The sequence below is a fragment of the Populus nigra genome, chromosome 10 (assembly GCF_951802175.1).
Source record: "Populus nigra chromosome 10, ddPopNigr1.1, whole genome shotgun sequence".
Classification (NCBI taxonomy): Eukaryota; Viridiplantae; Streptophyta; class Magnoliopsida; order Malpighiales; family Salicaceae; genus Populus; species Populus nigra.
The window spans coordinates 8,494,262-8,512,221 of NC_084861.1; the positions used below are offsets into that span (position 1 = coordinate 8,494,262).

The following is a 17,960-nucleotide window of genomic DNA, read 5'->3' on the forward strand; positions in this document are numbered from 1 at the left end:
ATAACTAGATAGCTTGTCTGCGAATCCATCTGATTTTTTTTAAGCATAGAAAACAATAATTAAGTGCTGTAAATGTATTTTTTTTTTAATAACAGCTCCGCATCATAAAAAGAAAATGAAAAAAATATTAGTGAAGATGAAATCAGGAAAAAAATCAATAAAAAAAATACCAGCAAACCCGAGCAATGAAATTGAAAAAAAAAATCAAGATTGTAGATTTAACGATGAAATCAAAAACAAATTAAAATTTTATAAAGGTGAAAGAATTAAAATTTAAAAACAAAAAATAAAGAACCAAAACCTAAAATACCATCAAATATTGAATTGAATGATAAAATTAAAAATTCCTAAGTCCACAAATTTACAAAAGACTTTAGAATAAAAAAAATCAAGCAAGTGAGCACCAAATTAAAAAAAATCATAATACAATATTTGATGTTCAAAATACTTGTCTGACAAGTTGACTCATGACTAAGGAAACTCGGGGTTTAAGCCGACCTGAATCCCAAAAGTAATTAGAACAAATCATGAAAAATACTTGATGGTAACATGTTTGTTTTTTTTTAATGAAAAATCCCATAGGATTTGAAAAAAAAGTAAGAAAACATGCAAGGATGAAAAAAAAAAACGCTAAAAAAAGGCGATAAAAACCAGGTAAATCTAGACGAACCTTTTAAACCAAGATTAATCTCTTAAAGTCACAAAGTGTTAAATTCCAAATATAGGCTCAATTAAAAAGCTCAATATAAAAATAAATTCAATGTTGAAGGGTGAGAAAAATTAATTTAATTAAAAAATTTATTCTTTAAAGAGCAAGATATGACAAATAGCACCAAAAAACTGAGGCAATACCAGACCAATTTAATGTTGAATGATAAAATAAATTAATTTAATATAATTGAAAAAAAATGTTTTAAAAGAGATAGATACAAAAAAGATAAAAAAAAAATCTGAGGTAACCTATGTTACTTTTAAAAAGTCAAAAAAATCTCCTTGAAAGTGAAAAAAATATTGGAAGATCAAATAAAAAAAACCCGAGCCGCCAATCTAATTTAACTTTAATAACCCACAAACTAGATATACCAAGAGCCATAAATTCAAGTTTTGTCAGATTCAATATTATCTTTTAAGAAAAGAAACAACTTATTAAATCAAATCATGAATATAAAAGAAAAAAACAGTCTTTTAAGATTGTTATTCAGTTCTTTATAAATACTAATTCTTCAATAACTGTATTTAGTTTATTTAATTCTTCATAAATTTATAATACTAGTTTTTCAGGAATTTTAAATTTTGACAGATAAAAAGAAAAAATTGTCAAAATAAGTTACAAAGCCAAATATATTTCATAAAGCATGGACAATAATGAAAAGATAAAAAAATATACTAAAATTGATACAAACAATATTACATGAGAGAGAGTTCATGCGTGTCAAGATTTTAGTATAAATTAAGTAGAGTGATCATGCTAATAACATATTAAAAAAATAAAAAACAAGTAAGAATATACGTATTCAATTTATAAAAAAAATCATAATTTCTTTTTAATATTTTTCTGAATATTTAGAATACAAGATAAGTAATTTATTTATAACAAAAATAAAAACATTAAATAATACTGAAAATTTCAAGTGTCATGAAAAACTAAAAGAGAATTCGTGAAATCTAAGAGATTTTAATGTGTATTTAATATATATAATTATAGATTTTATAAAATATGCTATTTAATTAGCATTATCATGTTTAATTAATCATGAAGTAATAGGGCTAATAATATTGTTTTGCATTGCCCCCACAAAGGGCATTCTTGCAATTTAGCCCTAAAAGTTAACAAAACCTTGGTGTTATGTAATAGAAAGAGAAAAATTTGGTCGAGACAAGTGCAATCCTTTTGGGTCCCGAGTGCTCTTGGTTCGTGTTCCCAAAATACCATCACACAATTTCTTCTCCTTGGGATGTCCGCAACCATCTCTCTATATTTCTCTATTGTATACTACAGTACTTTTTTCTCAAGCTTTTTTTTTTAATCTTGTATATATACACCCCACTCATGCAACAGCTTGCCTTATGCTTCACACCCTCATTCCCCACACCCCTCTCTGATCCGTCTCTCTACAAAGTAAAGAAATCTCTCTGACTTTGTTTGCCTAGCTAAAAATGGCAGAGCTGGACTACGAAACAAAACACAACTCAACCACTACGTCTACACGATTAAAACTATTCGGCTTCAACGTCTCAGAAGACGAAGAACTAATGGCTACAACATACTCGAGTTCTCTCAAGTCATCTTCTCGTAATACTCCGGACTCGTCCTCTTTCGCTACAGCGACAGCTACAGGAGACAGTAGGAAATACGAGTGTCAATACTGCTCTAGGGAATTTGCAAACTCACAAGCCCTTGGTGGCCACCAAAACGCACACAAAAAAGAAAGACAACAACTCAAACGAGCTCAAATGCAAGCCACAAGAAACGCAGCTGCAGCTGCCGTTTCCTTTGGTAGAAACCCTATGATCTCTGCCTTCGCTCCTCCTCCGCACCTCCTGGCCCAGGCAGCAGGCCAGGTTGTGGTCCCGGAGGCTTCTCAGTCGTGGGTTTACTTGCCTCGGGCGGCACCACCGTTTCATGTTTCACATGGGAGTGTGTTTCCTAGGGGGGTGGGTGGGAGGGGTGTAGGGAGCTTAACGTATGGTGGTGGTGTAGGAGATTTTGGATTGGCCTCTAGTGCTAGTGGGCCATACCAGCAAGTGCAAAGTAGGGCCCATATTAGCAGGGTCATTGGTGATCTGAATGGGCCTACATCATTGAGCAGGTTCTCTAAAAGTGATGGTGGACCTAGCTTTGATGATAAATTGAGCCTGGACTTGCATCTTAGTCTTTCTCCAGCTGGGCCATGATTTGTTTTCTAGGAGTGACCTGGGATATATTTTTCAGGACGGATATTTGTACATTTTCAAGTTTTATTTATTTATTTTTCTGATGATTTATCTCACAAGATCAGACATTTCTTCCTCACCATTCTTCTCGTTGCTAACTGGTTTAATTTATAATTGATTCGCTAGCTTTAGCAAAAAAAAAATCAAGAAGTACTTTATTTTTATCCTTGCAAGTATGTCCGATAGATAAATGGGGTATTGGATAATCTGTATTTAATTGGTAAATAAATTTTATTTTTTATTAAACTCTTTTATTAAATATTTATTGTTGGAGTGAAAGTTTTGAGCCATTCCAAGTAATTTTAGGTTAAGCGGGCTCTGATTGACATTGATAAGTCTAGCATGCTTGCTCAATTATTACTTATTAGGGTACAAAATATTTGGAATCAAGAGGCACGAGCGAAGTTTTTCAAACTTGTTAAAGTCAAACTTTTTCCCAACACCGGCGCATTCATTCCATCGAGCCCTTCCCTATTTTCCTTTCCATGGATGTAAGCTTCGCTGAATTATATATGTGCGAGAGAGAGAGAGAGAGAGAGAGAGAGAGAGAGAGAGAGTCATTATTAATGAATAAATTAGGCATCCATTTCAATTAGCAAATAAATGGAATTGACTGCACCACTCCCCAATTGTCTCTTTTTGGAGTAATAGAAACCCTTATTTTATTTTTTCCCTTGTGATTTATTGATATTTAATGATATGAGATAGGCAGATTCTCGCATCTCCTTGCTTGCTTTATCCACTGGCACTAAAAAACAAGTTCAATAAATGGCCTTTGGCTTGCAATGTGAAAGGAGAAGCATCAAAATTCTTAGTAGGAAGAATCAAAGAAGAAACATTATTGCATGGAGACAGTCTAGTCTCCGAAGAGCTAGTTTTGATTATGCACAGGTTTTTAGTTAGGGCCTCATGTCAAGTACCCTCTGTTCTTGGACTTGTGAGTGATGCAACTTGGGACCAATCACTCTCGTAGCCCCAAGATTTTCTACACAGCTGGTAGTCATATTCACATTTGATTTGGAGTGTGGGGGAGATCTGAACCTCTAACCAAGATTAAATAATAAAAAAAAGGAAATAATATTCCTTGGTGCCGGATGCCGACAATATTAGCTTCGAATTATTGCCTTGAGATCTTGTTTTATCCGCCATTTCTTTTAACAAGAAGCATGGCCTCTTATTAATGACATATCAACAGTTTGAAGCGAAGCTTGTGGATAAAACAAAGCTTACATGGAACCACTGAGACAGACAGGATAACGCAAACCCCTCCCTAAAGCATCATTCTAGCTAGGGTTTCCACCAATTTTTCAAACAATTTATGCAAACGGTCGGTAAAGGTCATGCAGGTGCTCATCTTCAAAATGCACCCTTTCTATTTCGGTGCAAAAGTGATTAATGCATAATTTTAAAGTATGAACGTGTATAATCACAAGGTCGGTTATTTAGTTGTGATGTTGGATATTTTTTAAAAATATTTTTTATTTAAAAATACATTAAAATGATTTTTTATTTATATTTTTTTATTTTTAATATTAGCACATTACATTAAAACTATTAAAAAAACATTAAAATTATTAATTTATTATTTTTAAAGTGGAATGTACTTTCGATAGGCATGTAAAAACAGAAATCAAACACTCAGGGATGCATGAATGAGGCTAACTTTGGCTAGTAATTAAAATTTATAGTAGCAGCAACCATTAATTTGGCCGCGAATATAACTAATAAAAATCGTGATAGGTCACGTAGAACATGGGGGATGGTGAATTGGACCGGAATATTCCAAGGAGGGGACTGAATTTGGTTGCTTGAAACGTCAGTGCTTTGGGGTATTATATTGAAAAGAAGAGCAAGCAGACGTAATAATGCATTTGAAAACTTGTGCACTAACAAAAAGTTTATTCTTTAGACCCTTTTGACATACATGGCTACATTTCCAAAAGGAACAACTCCTAGTGGCTATTTAGTGCAGGAGCAAAGAAAATTAAACCCATTCCCACAAGATCATGACTTTGCATTTAAAACATAATACGAGCTGGGGATTGGACCCCGAGCTCCTGCTTCATTAATTGATGACCTTAAAGACTGATGTCGACTTGCATTTCCTCGGTAACCAATCAAGATCCCTTCCTCCAAGACTTGTCACAAGAGGGAAAACTATTTGAATATATGAACTTGGACATATTAAAACCCAAAATAAGCTTAAAACTATCATTTCATTCCTTTATCACCATGCTCTAGTCAAGCTGCTGCAATATATATATTTATGTAGCTTCTCAATACATATCCCAGTCACCAGGATCCGATTTTTGGAGATATCTAGCTTAAGTGGTTTGAATATTGAAACGTGATTGACCGCTCTAAAACGATCCGATGCATAAATAGTTCATCAATAAAAAAAGACTGTAGGACCATGGAACAATATTGTATTTAATCATACAAGCCATTTCATAAAAAAAAAATGAAATAAATAAACGAGAGGAAATTGGGATATTTAAACTTTCAACATTTGATCATTTGATTCGTTTTAATGCCTTATTCCTTCAAGATTTCAATTAATGTTATCGGATAGATTTAAGTGAACTCATCATCTTGTATTGATACTTATCGTTCTAAGAGGTTCAATAATTAGGACTCAAATCTCATTTTTGTCAATATTGTTAATTATACTCGATAATTCTTAAGGAAAATAACTCCTTTGAAATCACAATATCATAACGTGATCCTGGTTAATATGACAGGTTAAGCATCTATATATTTTTGCTTTTTCTAGAAAAAGACTTCAAATACTATGGTGGATTAATACCACACGTAATCAATTTTTTTTTTAATTTTTTTTATTAAATTAACAACCATATAGCTTTGTCTAGCCTTTAGAACTGTGATTGCTTTGCTGGGGTGGCAATAATTCAAACCTTACCCGATTTCATGTCACTTCTCATTTTCAGTATGTTTGCTACCTTAAACATACAATTTAATTAAACATCATTGATGGATGATTGGGAAGCGACCGAAGTCTACATCTCAAAGAGAATTTTAATTCCATGAGAATATTTTAATGGCTGGTATTTCATGGGATTGATCAGGTGTGTTAGATCAAACTCAAGTTGTGTGAATGAGTGCTTTTATTCTAGGGTTAATCGATTAATTGATCCTTCTATGTTGGAGGATTTATTGGATAGGTCCCCGAAGTCCTACGTACTATCAAGCCCATATATATAAATCACAATCCTTTCTCTCTATTAATTTTTTAAATACCCCCGTACGTTGTCATCTTTTTATGATGAAAACGCCATTCAATATATAAAATTAAGTTAAATTTGAAAAAAACTGTTTCTATTAATTAAATAAAAGCCTGAATGAATTCGTTTGTAAAAACAAAAACAATTACTTTGTGCCAAGATCTATTTTAAAGATTATTTGTTCAGAAAAGCCAAATGCATGTAAAATAAAAGGATCCCAAAACGACACAGTTTTTATGTTGGTTCGGAAACTTCCAAAACTCTTAAATCTACCCTTGAATTTAAGTCTTGTTTCAGAGAATATCTACATTTTACACCCCAAAATTAGAATTCATTACTACTATATTGCCATTATTGGTTTAATTTATTTTTAAATGTATATATTCCTGATAAATTTCATAATGGCACCCTCTGTTCTAAAATTAATAGTCCTATTCAAAACAGGCTAATCAGTCTGGACCAGAAGTGTTGATAAAAAGATTAATTATCGAAGACTAAGTCCTTAATTTAGGTCTAAGTTGGTACAATTAAAAGGAAAGAGATTAGCTGGTGAAAAGAAATCCGAATACATATAAATGGACAGATGGAGCCATCATCCTTGATTGTTAATAACATAAGAGATGAAACACTATGATTCCTCATTGCTACTCTCCCAAGCCACAGCATACTGTAATATTTAAGGTATTATTAAACATTATTACATGTCATGAATGAGAGACAGCTTTTGGTGTTGCTAACAAGTTTGAACTATGCCACTAGCTAGCTCCTCAAATTTCCAAGGACCTCCTCAAATTTCCTGGGATCCCGACCAATTAATTGACAGGCGCATGGACTCTACGATAGGTTTGGTAAGTAGCTTGACTATCAGTTTTTTCCTAGGAATTGATTGATCAGGAACAGCACTGTACGCATTCGAGGAGAAAAATCATACCACCAAGCATACAACTTTTAATTTAAAGGTCCAATCTCACCGCCTTTTCAAACAAAGTCTTCCAACACACATGACCTACTTTACTCTTTCAACTACCATTCATTTCTAATTATCATTCACGTCTGTTCATGCTGCTTTCTCTCGGAAATCTTGCGAACCACCTAGGAGCCGGCCCTGTAGTTCGAACTAATCCTTTTTACCTTTTGTGCTTCCGTCTGAATGAGATAGATGCTGTCAGGATTCCATATGGATGGAGGTGAAACCAAAAAAGTCCAAGCTAACATATATATATGTGTGTGTGTGTGTGTCAAGAAGATGCAGCTCATAAGCGAGGGGCTTCAGTTTCTACTTTCTACAAGGGAAAGTGGGGGCCTGAGGATTGTGATGGGTCTTAACTCTTTCTATGATAATTCCGGCACCTTACTTCTATCTAAATTCAAAAGGACATGATGCAAGGTGGGCCTTACAGCAACAACTTAGGGGTTCCAATCCAAGATTTCCCATCTCTCAATAGCAGGTAGCTATGATTAATTTAAATCAAGCCAGAACCGAATTCATTGGAAAACCAAATTGAACTGATGTGGTATGGTTCGGTGCTAGCTGGATTTATTTGATTAACTCCTCTCTTTCTCTCTCTCTTATTGAGTCCTTTTAACTTCTTTTTTCTACATGAAATATGTTTGAGATTAATATGTTTGAGAGATTCTCGTTATGATTGTTTTTTAAAGTAATTTTTATTTATAAAAATATTAAAATAATTTTTATTTTATATTTTAAAAATTATTTTTGATATCAACGCATTAAAATGATCTAAAAACATCAAAAAATATTAATTTAAAACAAAAAATAAAAATAAAAAAATTTAAATTTTTTAAAAACACTTTTAAAACACAAAAACAAACTAAAGCTAATAACCTTCAAAATAAATCATTTGCCTCGGAAAGGTTTGATCATTTTTATGCTTTCATTACTTGCGTTCCTTTTTGTTAGGAAGACATAGGTTTAACAGAGAAAACAAACGTAACTTGTACACAAAACTAGACAACTACTTCAAAGACAATAATAGAAAAAACCCTAACCTATTGATTTATGAATCCATTCCTATACATAAGCATCTTTTCTTCTTCTTCTTCTTCTTCGTTTCTAATTCACAAATAGATCTATTAGGGGAGTTGGTCCTCCTTATTGACACAAATCCCTTCACTACAAGATCGCATTGATGGCTTTTTTTCTTTGTACAGCAACTAAATAATCGTAGTTTACGTGGAAACATTGTAAGATGTTTGTTAGAAGTTCAGTCATAATAAAAGAAACCATAATTATTTTTCATCATGCAGCTCAAGGTCCACTGGAACTTTCAATAATAATAATAAAAGAATATATTAGGAAAAATCATGTTGCATGGCTCTTCCATCAGTTCCATGTATGAGAAGATGCGAGGCCCTCATTAAGTAACACTCCGGGCGATGGTCCAGCTGAAGAAAGTCGAGATATTACAGCTTTGGGCAATTTGCTCAGCCTCGTAATTAATCACAGAATTTTCTAATATAAAAACTTTCAAGAATTTTAAATTCCATATGATAACATAAGCAAGCATAATGCCCAAAAGGAGAACAATCAATATCAAAACTCCTTTGAGTTGCATGTGTTACAAACAGATATTCCTGTATTGCCTCATCACATCACTTTTCCTATAGTTCACTTGCAGGCTCATTTCATTTTTGTGCTACATAATAGGAGGGTTTTTTCTTCTTGTTTTTGGTACAGGGCTACTTAACAGGAGGCAAACATAGGGTTCTCAACCTTCCTACATTGTATCTTGATCTAGCAAGCTGGAAAGTACAATTTCTGGGCGCCCTGCAGCACGCTGTCTACTCCCCAGGGCGATAGTGTGTGAAAGCCCCTCGATGCTACAACATAAACCAGTGCATAAATTGAAACTATAAATATTTCTTGATTCCAAATTGAAGTGATCTAAAACTGTAGCAGTCATCGCAGCCAGAAAAAGGCTGCCCACTGTCAACTTGATGCAGATTGTGGCAGCAGCATTAGCTCTTCCACCACTGTCGTTGCCTGCTCTTCTTTCTCAACCGGAATACATGGTCTCCAAACCGTTTCCTTCCCCACATCCATTAGTGCAATGCCCTTTGCAGACAAACCAGTCCTGATCTGATCACTTTTCTTGAAATCATGACTTTTCCTTGCCACTGCTCTGTTCTCAATCTGGCATTCACATCATCTTCTGTTAGTCCTGCTCTCTTCAATGCTTTATCTTTTAACTGCTGCAAAACCTGATTGGGGGAGTCTAATTTTTGTTAATGAATTTCAACAGGAGAAAATTCAGATTTTATGAATCATTAAAGAAGAAGAATTGGGAACTTTGCACGTGGCCTCTCCCAAGCCTGGAAAAAGGAGGAGGGCTGCAGTAGGTTGTTGAACACAAAAGAAATTGCAAAATCTCACCTCAGCGCAGGTGCAAGGAGGAGAAAGGCCCAGAATTTTCAGAACTTCCGTAACTTCTTTCTTGATTTCGGTAAGGGACCGAATCAATGACAATTGTTGTTTCTTCTGGTAATTATCAAGGAAAGAAGAGCATGTAGATCTCCATATATGCAAACAAAAGTGCAGATACACAGTGAGATCAGCATGCCCAAAGAACTATTTATGAGCTTCAATGCTTCTTGGAAAGCACCAGTCAGTAAAGGTGAAGTGTTCAAATCATCTGACATCTTCGTCTCAAATTCTTCTCGTAGCCTAGAAATGCATCTTTGGGCATCAGCTGCAATGGCAACCATGTCACCATTCTGTCCCGAGCCTTCCGTCAGGCTTTCTTCTTGAAATGGCAATAAAGCTTCCTCACAATCTTGCAATGTCTATAATCACAAAATAACAATAATATACTTGAGGTGTGAATACTAACAATATCTAAGCATCAGTGAGGTGGGCATTCATGTGTATGATTGTGTAGTAATGATGGCACTACAATTACCAAAATCAAAGCACAATAATACGGGAAACAAACAAGTTATGAATGAAGCACATCAAGAAAGGAAAATAAAGAATAGGTCGTTTTAAACCCTAGCAATCACGTTTCTTGTTCCATGGAGATTCTACTTCCAATAAATAGCTATCCTGAAGCAAAAGCAATTTAGTACTCTATTTATTATAACACGAGGAAAAAAATTACTGTTCAACTCAGGAAAACAAGGATTACTTGTAGATCTAACTGAACAGAACAGCTCCGATAAAACTAACTTGTGAAAAAAGTTTGGCCTGAATTTCAACTAAAGGAGACAGACACTGCAAGTTCAATTAATTCTAGGAAAAATAAAGGTAAATCAAGTGAAAATGTTCCCGCCTACATAGGCATGCACAATTGACACAATGACACACACGAACATATTTTCAAACAGGAGGCTCTCCATGACTGGTTAAAGGCACAGAAACTTTGAAATGAAAACTTAGGGGAGCGGGAGCATCCATAAGCTTCAAACATGATAAATGTAGAAGACAGCGTCTGATGCACCTTCCAGCTGCAAAACAAAGTAATTGAGGGGAGAGCGGTAGTGTGCACTTATCAAGAAGTGTCTCAAAGCCAGAGGATAGTACCGTTCAGTAATCTACAAAAACATTGTAATCGGAATCTTAAGCAAATAAAATCAACAAGGCTGAAACTCATTATTTGAAAGAAAATGCAAAAGAAAAGGAGCATCAATGATAAAAACTGATTGTCGATTACCTGGCAAATTGTGAAAAAATTACCCAATGATTTTGACATTTTCTCATTGTTATTTGTGACATGACCATTATGCAACCAGTAACTCACGCTGCTCTCTTCACATGCAGCACAACTCTGGGCAATCTCATTCTCATGATGTGGAAAAATCAAATCAATCCCACCACCATGAATGTCAAATTTGAAAGTCAGATAATGAGCACTCATTGCACTGCATTCTATGTGCCATCCCAGCCTTCCAGGACCCCATGGACTCTCCCAACTTGGATCACCTGGCTTTGCGGCCTGCAAAAACAAGTAGACATCGGATATGGTGCAGTGCAAACGAATTATAAATTTCAGGTACTTGTGAGATTTATACCTTCCACAATGCAAAGTCAGCAGGATTATGTTTTCTCGAGTCAACAGCAACACGTTCCCCCACTCTATTATTTTCCAGCCTCTGCCCAGATAACTAACCATAATTTGGGGATTTATCAACTGCAAAGAAGACATCACCCTCCACCACATATGCAGTCATTTTTTATAATCTGCATAAATTATTGGTGTCCACTTAAATACAAATGGAAATAGAACTTCGTTACAACAACTGAACCACAGCTATAATAACTGAAGAAAAACTTGAGGTCTATCATCCAATAACCTCAAAACAATCAATTTAAGAAAAACTATATCAATGCATGGCTCGCTCAAAGGGGCTAAAAAAGTGCATCAGATGTGAGCGGTAAATAAAAGGCATGAGTAAAGTGAGTCACGCACCTTTGAAAAAAAATAAATTTTCCAACACATACATAAGGGAAGAAAACAAAAGGTCACAAGTTATCACAATTAATTATTTTATTAAAAAGCATTGTTCTATATGGTTTTATGCAAGTCAAAGTTCTACATAAGCTATTTAACTAATTTCATTTGGGCATAACAAGTTACCAAACTTCAAAAGTATCAAACTGTTTAACTATTCAAAGGCTAAACATGTTTGAGAAATTCCCATTTATCACAAATTGATTATGAGGACCATAATAGATGACTCAAAATGCAGCATCATGCACAATTTAATCGCTGCACCTTAACTCTCTGATTCCCTGTTCGTAGATATGCTATTACCATTAGTCAGTAGAAAGAATATAAAGATCAGTGGCTTACACAAAAGTCAACCACTCAGAATTGCAGTTTAAAGTTTAAACCTGATTAATTCTCTCTTTAATTATTGAATGTACGCTGGGTTCACTGGACATTTGGCAGTTAAATCTTTCTTGTTCTCTCCAATGTGGAGAGAACAGACCAATTTGGAAATTTGGAAAAGAAAATAGATTGAACTTTCTTACCAACCACTCGGTAACAAGATCAAAACACCGAGCTGTCTAATTTCTACAAATATCAAAATATGCCCTGCATGGAGCACACACAAGCTCACTACCACACAGAGAGAGCGCAATAATCTAAGCTTGATAAACAATTAAGTAAAAATGGTAGGGGAAACAACCTGAGTGATCATGTCCTTAATCTGTTCCATGTGATCAGTTACACGTGGCTGGTGAGTTGGAACAAGGCACTGCAGTTCAGTAATGTCAACAAGATATTCTTCACAAAACCAGCTACTTAAAGTCAAAGGATCTTCACCAAGCTTATTTGCCCGACGAATTATCTGCAAAGACATAGATACTGGTGAATTTTATACAGGAAACTAGCCAAAAGGAGATAACATTGATGGATGTATGTATGTTTATATACAACTATATGGCTGCGTGGTACAACAAATACACACATACATAATAGTACAAGGAGTGACCTGAACATCATCATTATTGTAATAAAGCCTGTAGTAAAATAAATCATTGGGAAAAATTATAAGAAAACAGGAGAACAAGGCAAATCTTGATGTTGAGGCAGTAAACTTCATGCCAATTTAATCATGTGGAACATTAACATAGAACCATGGACTAGAGGCAAAAACTTATCTTGAATTCTTGTGGCAGAGATCATTCATTTGTACAATGAAAATATGTACACATCATTGACTAATTTAACCAAAAAAAAAAAATTGTTCACTCTTTGAATGTGTTGCAAGCCTATTTGAGGTTTTGGCGATTAGGAGAGATTTATCTAATACTCCACAAGAAGACTTCATTCACAAAAACCATAAAAAGTTATATATACAAAGAAAGGCTTCTTTTGGGGAGGATAAAAAAAAATGGCTCAAATTTAAACAAATGCCGGAAATAAAATGATCTGGAGTTCTTAATATATATCACACACCTTTTGTTCTTTCAAATCACAGAATCATGGAAGCTTTTTACTATATTAGCATATTTAACTTGCCATAGAATGCATTTTCCTTCTATTTCAGCAAGAATCAAGAAATATTCCAAGACCAAAAGAATGTGAAATTCCACAAATCTTTACCAAATTGATGCCCAGCAATGTACAATGAACAAATGCAATAACTTGATGGCTGCGACTGTAAATTTCCAGTCATAGCAGCAGTCAAGTTGATATTGCTGGATTGAAATTCTCACCTTGTCATCAATATCAGTGAAATTTCGAACATAAGTAACTTCATAACCTAGGTGTTGTAGGTATCTGCAGTTACAGTTCAAATAAAACAATAGCATCACAAGATTCAATGATCAATGATTTATGCATACATAATAGTCAAATACAGAATATAGAAGTGAATGCATAAAAAGCAAAAGGAATGCCCAAGCTCCACGCACATAATGCACTTTTGAACTTGTAAAACAAAAAATAAAAATAAAATAAAAGGAGTGCATGACCAACCCAGAAAGGCTAATGCCACATATTAGTGAGAGGCATCAAGCAACAATTTTAACATGGTATGAGGTAGCCTAAGTCAAAGCTTTGAAGTGCAAATTTGATATGGAGTTGAAGTACTGAACTGAAACATCTTTTCTGCTCAAATATAGAAAGTATCAAGAATTTGTCCAATAGCAGCCAGAGTGGAAAGGCTACTACAAAGAGGTCACATAGAAAAAAAGCTGCTTCCAAGGACCATCAACCACTGCTGCATTGCCAAATAGCAAAGTCTCTTTCTAACGCACCTTTAGGTTCTGACTATAACAACTAAATTTCTACACAGGAGTTAAAAACTGTCCATATACTTTCTATCCAATGATTCTTTAGAATTATATGGAAAGCCAACATTGACTAATACAGGTCGATACTTCAAACGGCAAGTTTGGCATTGAATTTGGGTTCAGTTCACGATGGAAACCAAAGACCCAAGACCATGGTTCTGGAAAAGCAAGGCCAAACACGCCTATAGTGGCATAATACCACTCAACTTACTCAGATTAACACATCATGATTCTCTTGGACAAAATCATATTTTCTTTCACGAATTATCCATCACTAAACTAACTAAATACCATAAATGCTCAAAACATCAAATCAATAAATGAATAAACATCAGGTTAATTTCCCTATATCAGCGATTCTGAGTTTTTCCCCAGTTAGCCATCAGACATCATCATAATCAAATCAATCAATGTCCCAAATAACAAAAATTAACGTCATATTCATAAAATGCAGGTACAAAAGCAGGTACTGGTGTGTGTTTATAGTTTACAGATGTGAGACCTGAATAAAACATCAAATGAAATAGCAGCGCAAGCATGACCAAGGTGGCTGAAATAATAGGTGGTAACACCACAAACATACATAGAAATCTTTCCAGGAAATTTGGGCTTGAGTACCTCCTTTTGTTGGGCTATTGAATCATACAGTTTGAGACCATCATTTTCCATTTTGATCTACGGGCACCTCTTTCGACAAGGACGGTTAGGTTCTGTGGTCAATGTCTGCTCCTAACTTTGACACCTCAATGGCAGACAATGAGAAGATGTGGCAAGAACTGGAAAGGAATGGCTATCTGCTTGACTATTGGGGGTAGCAATGTTTGGTCTAAATGGAAAGAAACGACTCAAATAGAAAGCCCACCAGGATGGGCCTTAAATTATTCTCGAGTGAGAATTGAACTCGGAACAGGCAAAGCATAGCTAGGAAAAGAAACAAATAGAAATGGAATGTGAATTTTATTTATTTATTTTAATTCCTTATTTAATAGGCTCACTTCATGCGACTTGATGATCAAGTATTGGGAGACAAATTTGAATGACCTGGTAATGAAGTATTATATCCTGCTCGTTGACCAAAATATTGTGTGAGTTGTCGGACAAGGATTTTCGTTTAGAGTATTTTCCTATTCTGTAGTAGACTTGTCTACTATAAATTGCATAGAATAGTTTGATGGAGGAATTGTGTGAGAGAAACAGAGTGACGATATATACATATATAGACGCATGTATGTATAACCAATTTTATCATTTTCGGTGGACACGAAATAGACATTATTTATGGCACAAGTTGCAATCATGTTGGTCATTTAATTTTGAAGTCTGTTCGTGCGTTTGTTAATTACATATCATTTCTCATAGAAACGAAACACACACGCTGAGCATCCTAATTTGAAAGAAGGAAACGGAATTGGATGCAAGAATACAGAATTTATAATCCAAGGAACGCCCAAACTCCCTGCAGTTGTTTTAGACTTTGTACATTAAGCAAAATAAAAGAACAAAAATCCTCTGTTAGCTGCCCTAAATCAAAAAATCAAAAAATCAATCAATCAATCAATCTCCAAAATTCAAAATTGCATATATAACGAGTGCTAATGCGTTTATATAGATAGATAGGTAGAAATGGACGGACCTCAATAAAATGTCAAAGGCAACAGCGGCGCGAGCGTGACCGAGGTGACTGAAATCATAGGAGGTGACACCGCAAACGTACATGGAAACCTTGCCAGGGATTTGCGGCTTGAATACCTCTTTTTGTTGGGTCATTGAATTGTACAGTTTGAGCTCTTCGTTGTTTGCCATTTCGGTCTGCGCACGCCTGGAAAAGGACGGATGAGGTTGCGTCGTCTTGTCGATGCTCTCTCTGTGACTTTTCTAAAACCCTCCACGCCTGACGAGGATATCATATGTGACTGATTCTTTATGATATGATCCGGTGAGAAGGAAGTGAAAAGTGAGGTTAAGAAGTTTCCTCTGCTTTTTCGGTGTTAACGGAATGGGACTGGCCCAGATAAAAAGCCCATCAAATTGGACCTTATGGAAATGGAATGTGAGGTTTCTTTTCATTCTCTGCGTCTTTTACTCTCTGTTTTGTTCCTTATTTTAACATAAGTTTGTTTAGCTGAAAGCGGGTTAATTTTTGTATTTAAAAAGTGTTTTTAAAAGTATTTATTTTTTTGTTTTAAATTAATTTTTTTATAATTTTAAATTATGTTTAATATGATGATGTTAAAAATAAATTTTAAAAAATAAACAATATTACATTCTCAAATACAGCAACAAGTACTTCTGTATGGATTTTTCATTGGAATGAAATCTCCTTGGTTCTCGCTAGTTTGGCCAATGAGCTCATTCCATGTTCATATAAATAGCTTGAAATCCAAATATTTAACCCACCTCGTGAAAAAGCTTTTTCTTTGTCTTGTTCTTTTTAACAAGAATGAGACGCAAGCCAGGATTGTTTTTGGAAGAAAAGCTACAAGCTCGCCTGCAACAACAAAAGATTGTTTCCTCCTGCATTCCTTTTATAAATGTATGGTTAAAAGCAATTGAGAAAGCTGCATACCAAGTTCCTAATTGGAATTATTGCATCTCTGTAGTTATTAATCATGGGTTCTAGTATTTTACTTTGTTTAGTGGATTAAACAAAAAAAAAGAATTATAATTTTATAGCAGTGAAGTTTCCTTGACGCCAACCAGTTAGGCAAAATCTTTCTATGCCCAGGACCACTGGGATCCTCTATACCCACTGAATCTGAAGTCTCCGCTGCTAGCAAAATCCTTCTCCAGACACTCCTTCATAAGGCTAGGCGGTTCTGAAAAGAATTCTATATCGTGGGAAAGACTATTTCTCCTACTGGCTAACTTGTCTGCGCAGGTACTTCCTTCTCTATATACAGGACTGGTGTTAACAAACAATGCACTCCCTTTCCATCAGACATCTGATTCTCTTGAGAATATCTGCGTGCTGTCTCTGCCACTCTCCTTGCTGCTGATCAGATTCCGAGCTGCTTTGGACATGTCTAATCCCCTCGGACCACGCCATTTCTAGCCCAAACAAAAAGCCCATAACTCTGCACGCACCGCTGCAGTGGATTCGTTTGATATGGGTGAATGGCTTAAAATCTTATTTCGCCTATCTAACAAACGTTGCTTTTTAGCTATTATCTGTCACTTGATTGGATAGGTTGGAAATGAGAGTGCAGAAATGGAAATGGAAAAATCAAAATCATATTTTAATTGCAATGTCTTGTTTTAAATAATAACAAAAAATCAGAATAATTTTTTTAATTTTTAATGTCTAGTTTTTTAAATAAAAAGAAGTAATATTTAAAAAATATTTTCTTCAATAATAGTATTAGCGGTAAAGATAACAATGTTAAAGTAATTCAGATCAAATATAAAAGGAGGCTAGAATTCTCAATGATATGTTTATTATGAGTGCTTAAGTTAATCTAAATACAAAGAAATTATATATAGATTAAACTGAAAATATTATTCTACCCTTAATAAATAAAACTAGATGAATATTACTTAACAAATAAAAGTAATTATAATGGTACTTCTATAAAATTTTTAAGCAAAACTTTTACTTGATTTCTTCCATGTTCATGTAGTATTGGAAGATTGATAAAAAAAATTCTTTTCAAGGAAAAATAAATAAATAACGAATTAAGATGTAAATCGTGCTTTGAGTAAAATTTCCAATCCTTCTTCTGTTTTAGAGTTAGTAAGAAAATCTTAAATACAATAACCCGAAAATAACAGTCAAAGGAAGAAAAGTTCATAAAAAAAAAAATGATGTTACTTAGGCTTATAAAAATGCTTAACTGAAGGTGGAACCCCCAATATAAATGGCACGTGTTCATTCATGGAATATGCCATCCAATATTTAATAAATTTCAATAGAAACACTTAACTGAAGGTTGAAAGTACATAAATGCAAGTAAATAAAAATAAAAACGTTATGATAAATAAATAAAATTACATGAACACAAACACTAAAATTCTCCCACTCTCGT

General features: G+C 34.4%; 1 protein-coding gene and 1 pseudogene across 1 annotated transcript; one reads left to right on the plus strand and one right to left on the minus strand.

Annotated features, from left to right (window-relative positions):
* The first annotated feature begins 1,901 nt into the window (after positions 1–1,901).
* LOC133706082 (zinc finger protein GIS3-like) lies at positions 1,902–2,985 on the plus strand. The gene has a single exon (XM_062131609.1). The coding sequence runs from the start codon at positions 2,158–2,160 to the stop codon at positions 2,893–2,895; it is 738 nt and encodes a 245-aa protein (XP_061987593.1). The 5' UTR covers positions 1,902–2,157; the 3' UTR covers positions 2,896–2,985.
* Positions 2,986–8,706: 5,721 nt separating this feature from the next.
* On the minus strand, positions 8,707–15,901 carry LOC133705224 (cysteine--tRNA ligase 2, cytoplasmic-like; annotated as a pseudogene).
* Positions 15,902–17,960: the final 2,059 nt, after the last annotated feature.

Coding starts and splice junctions, on each gene's coding strand:
- LOC133706082 (XM_062131609.1), top strand. CDS start 2,158: ATGGCAGAGCTGGACTACGAAACAAAACACAACTCAACCACTACGTCT.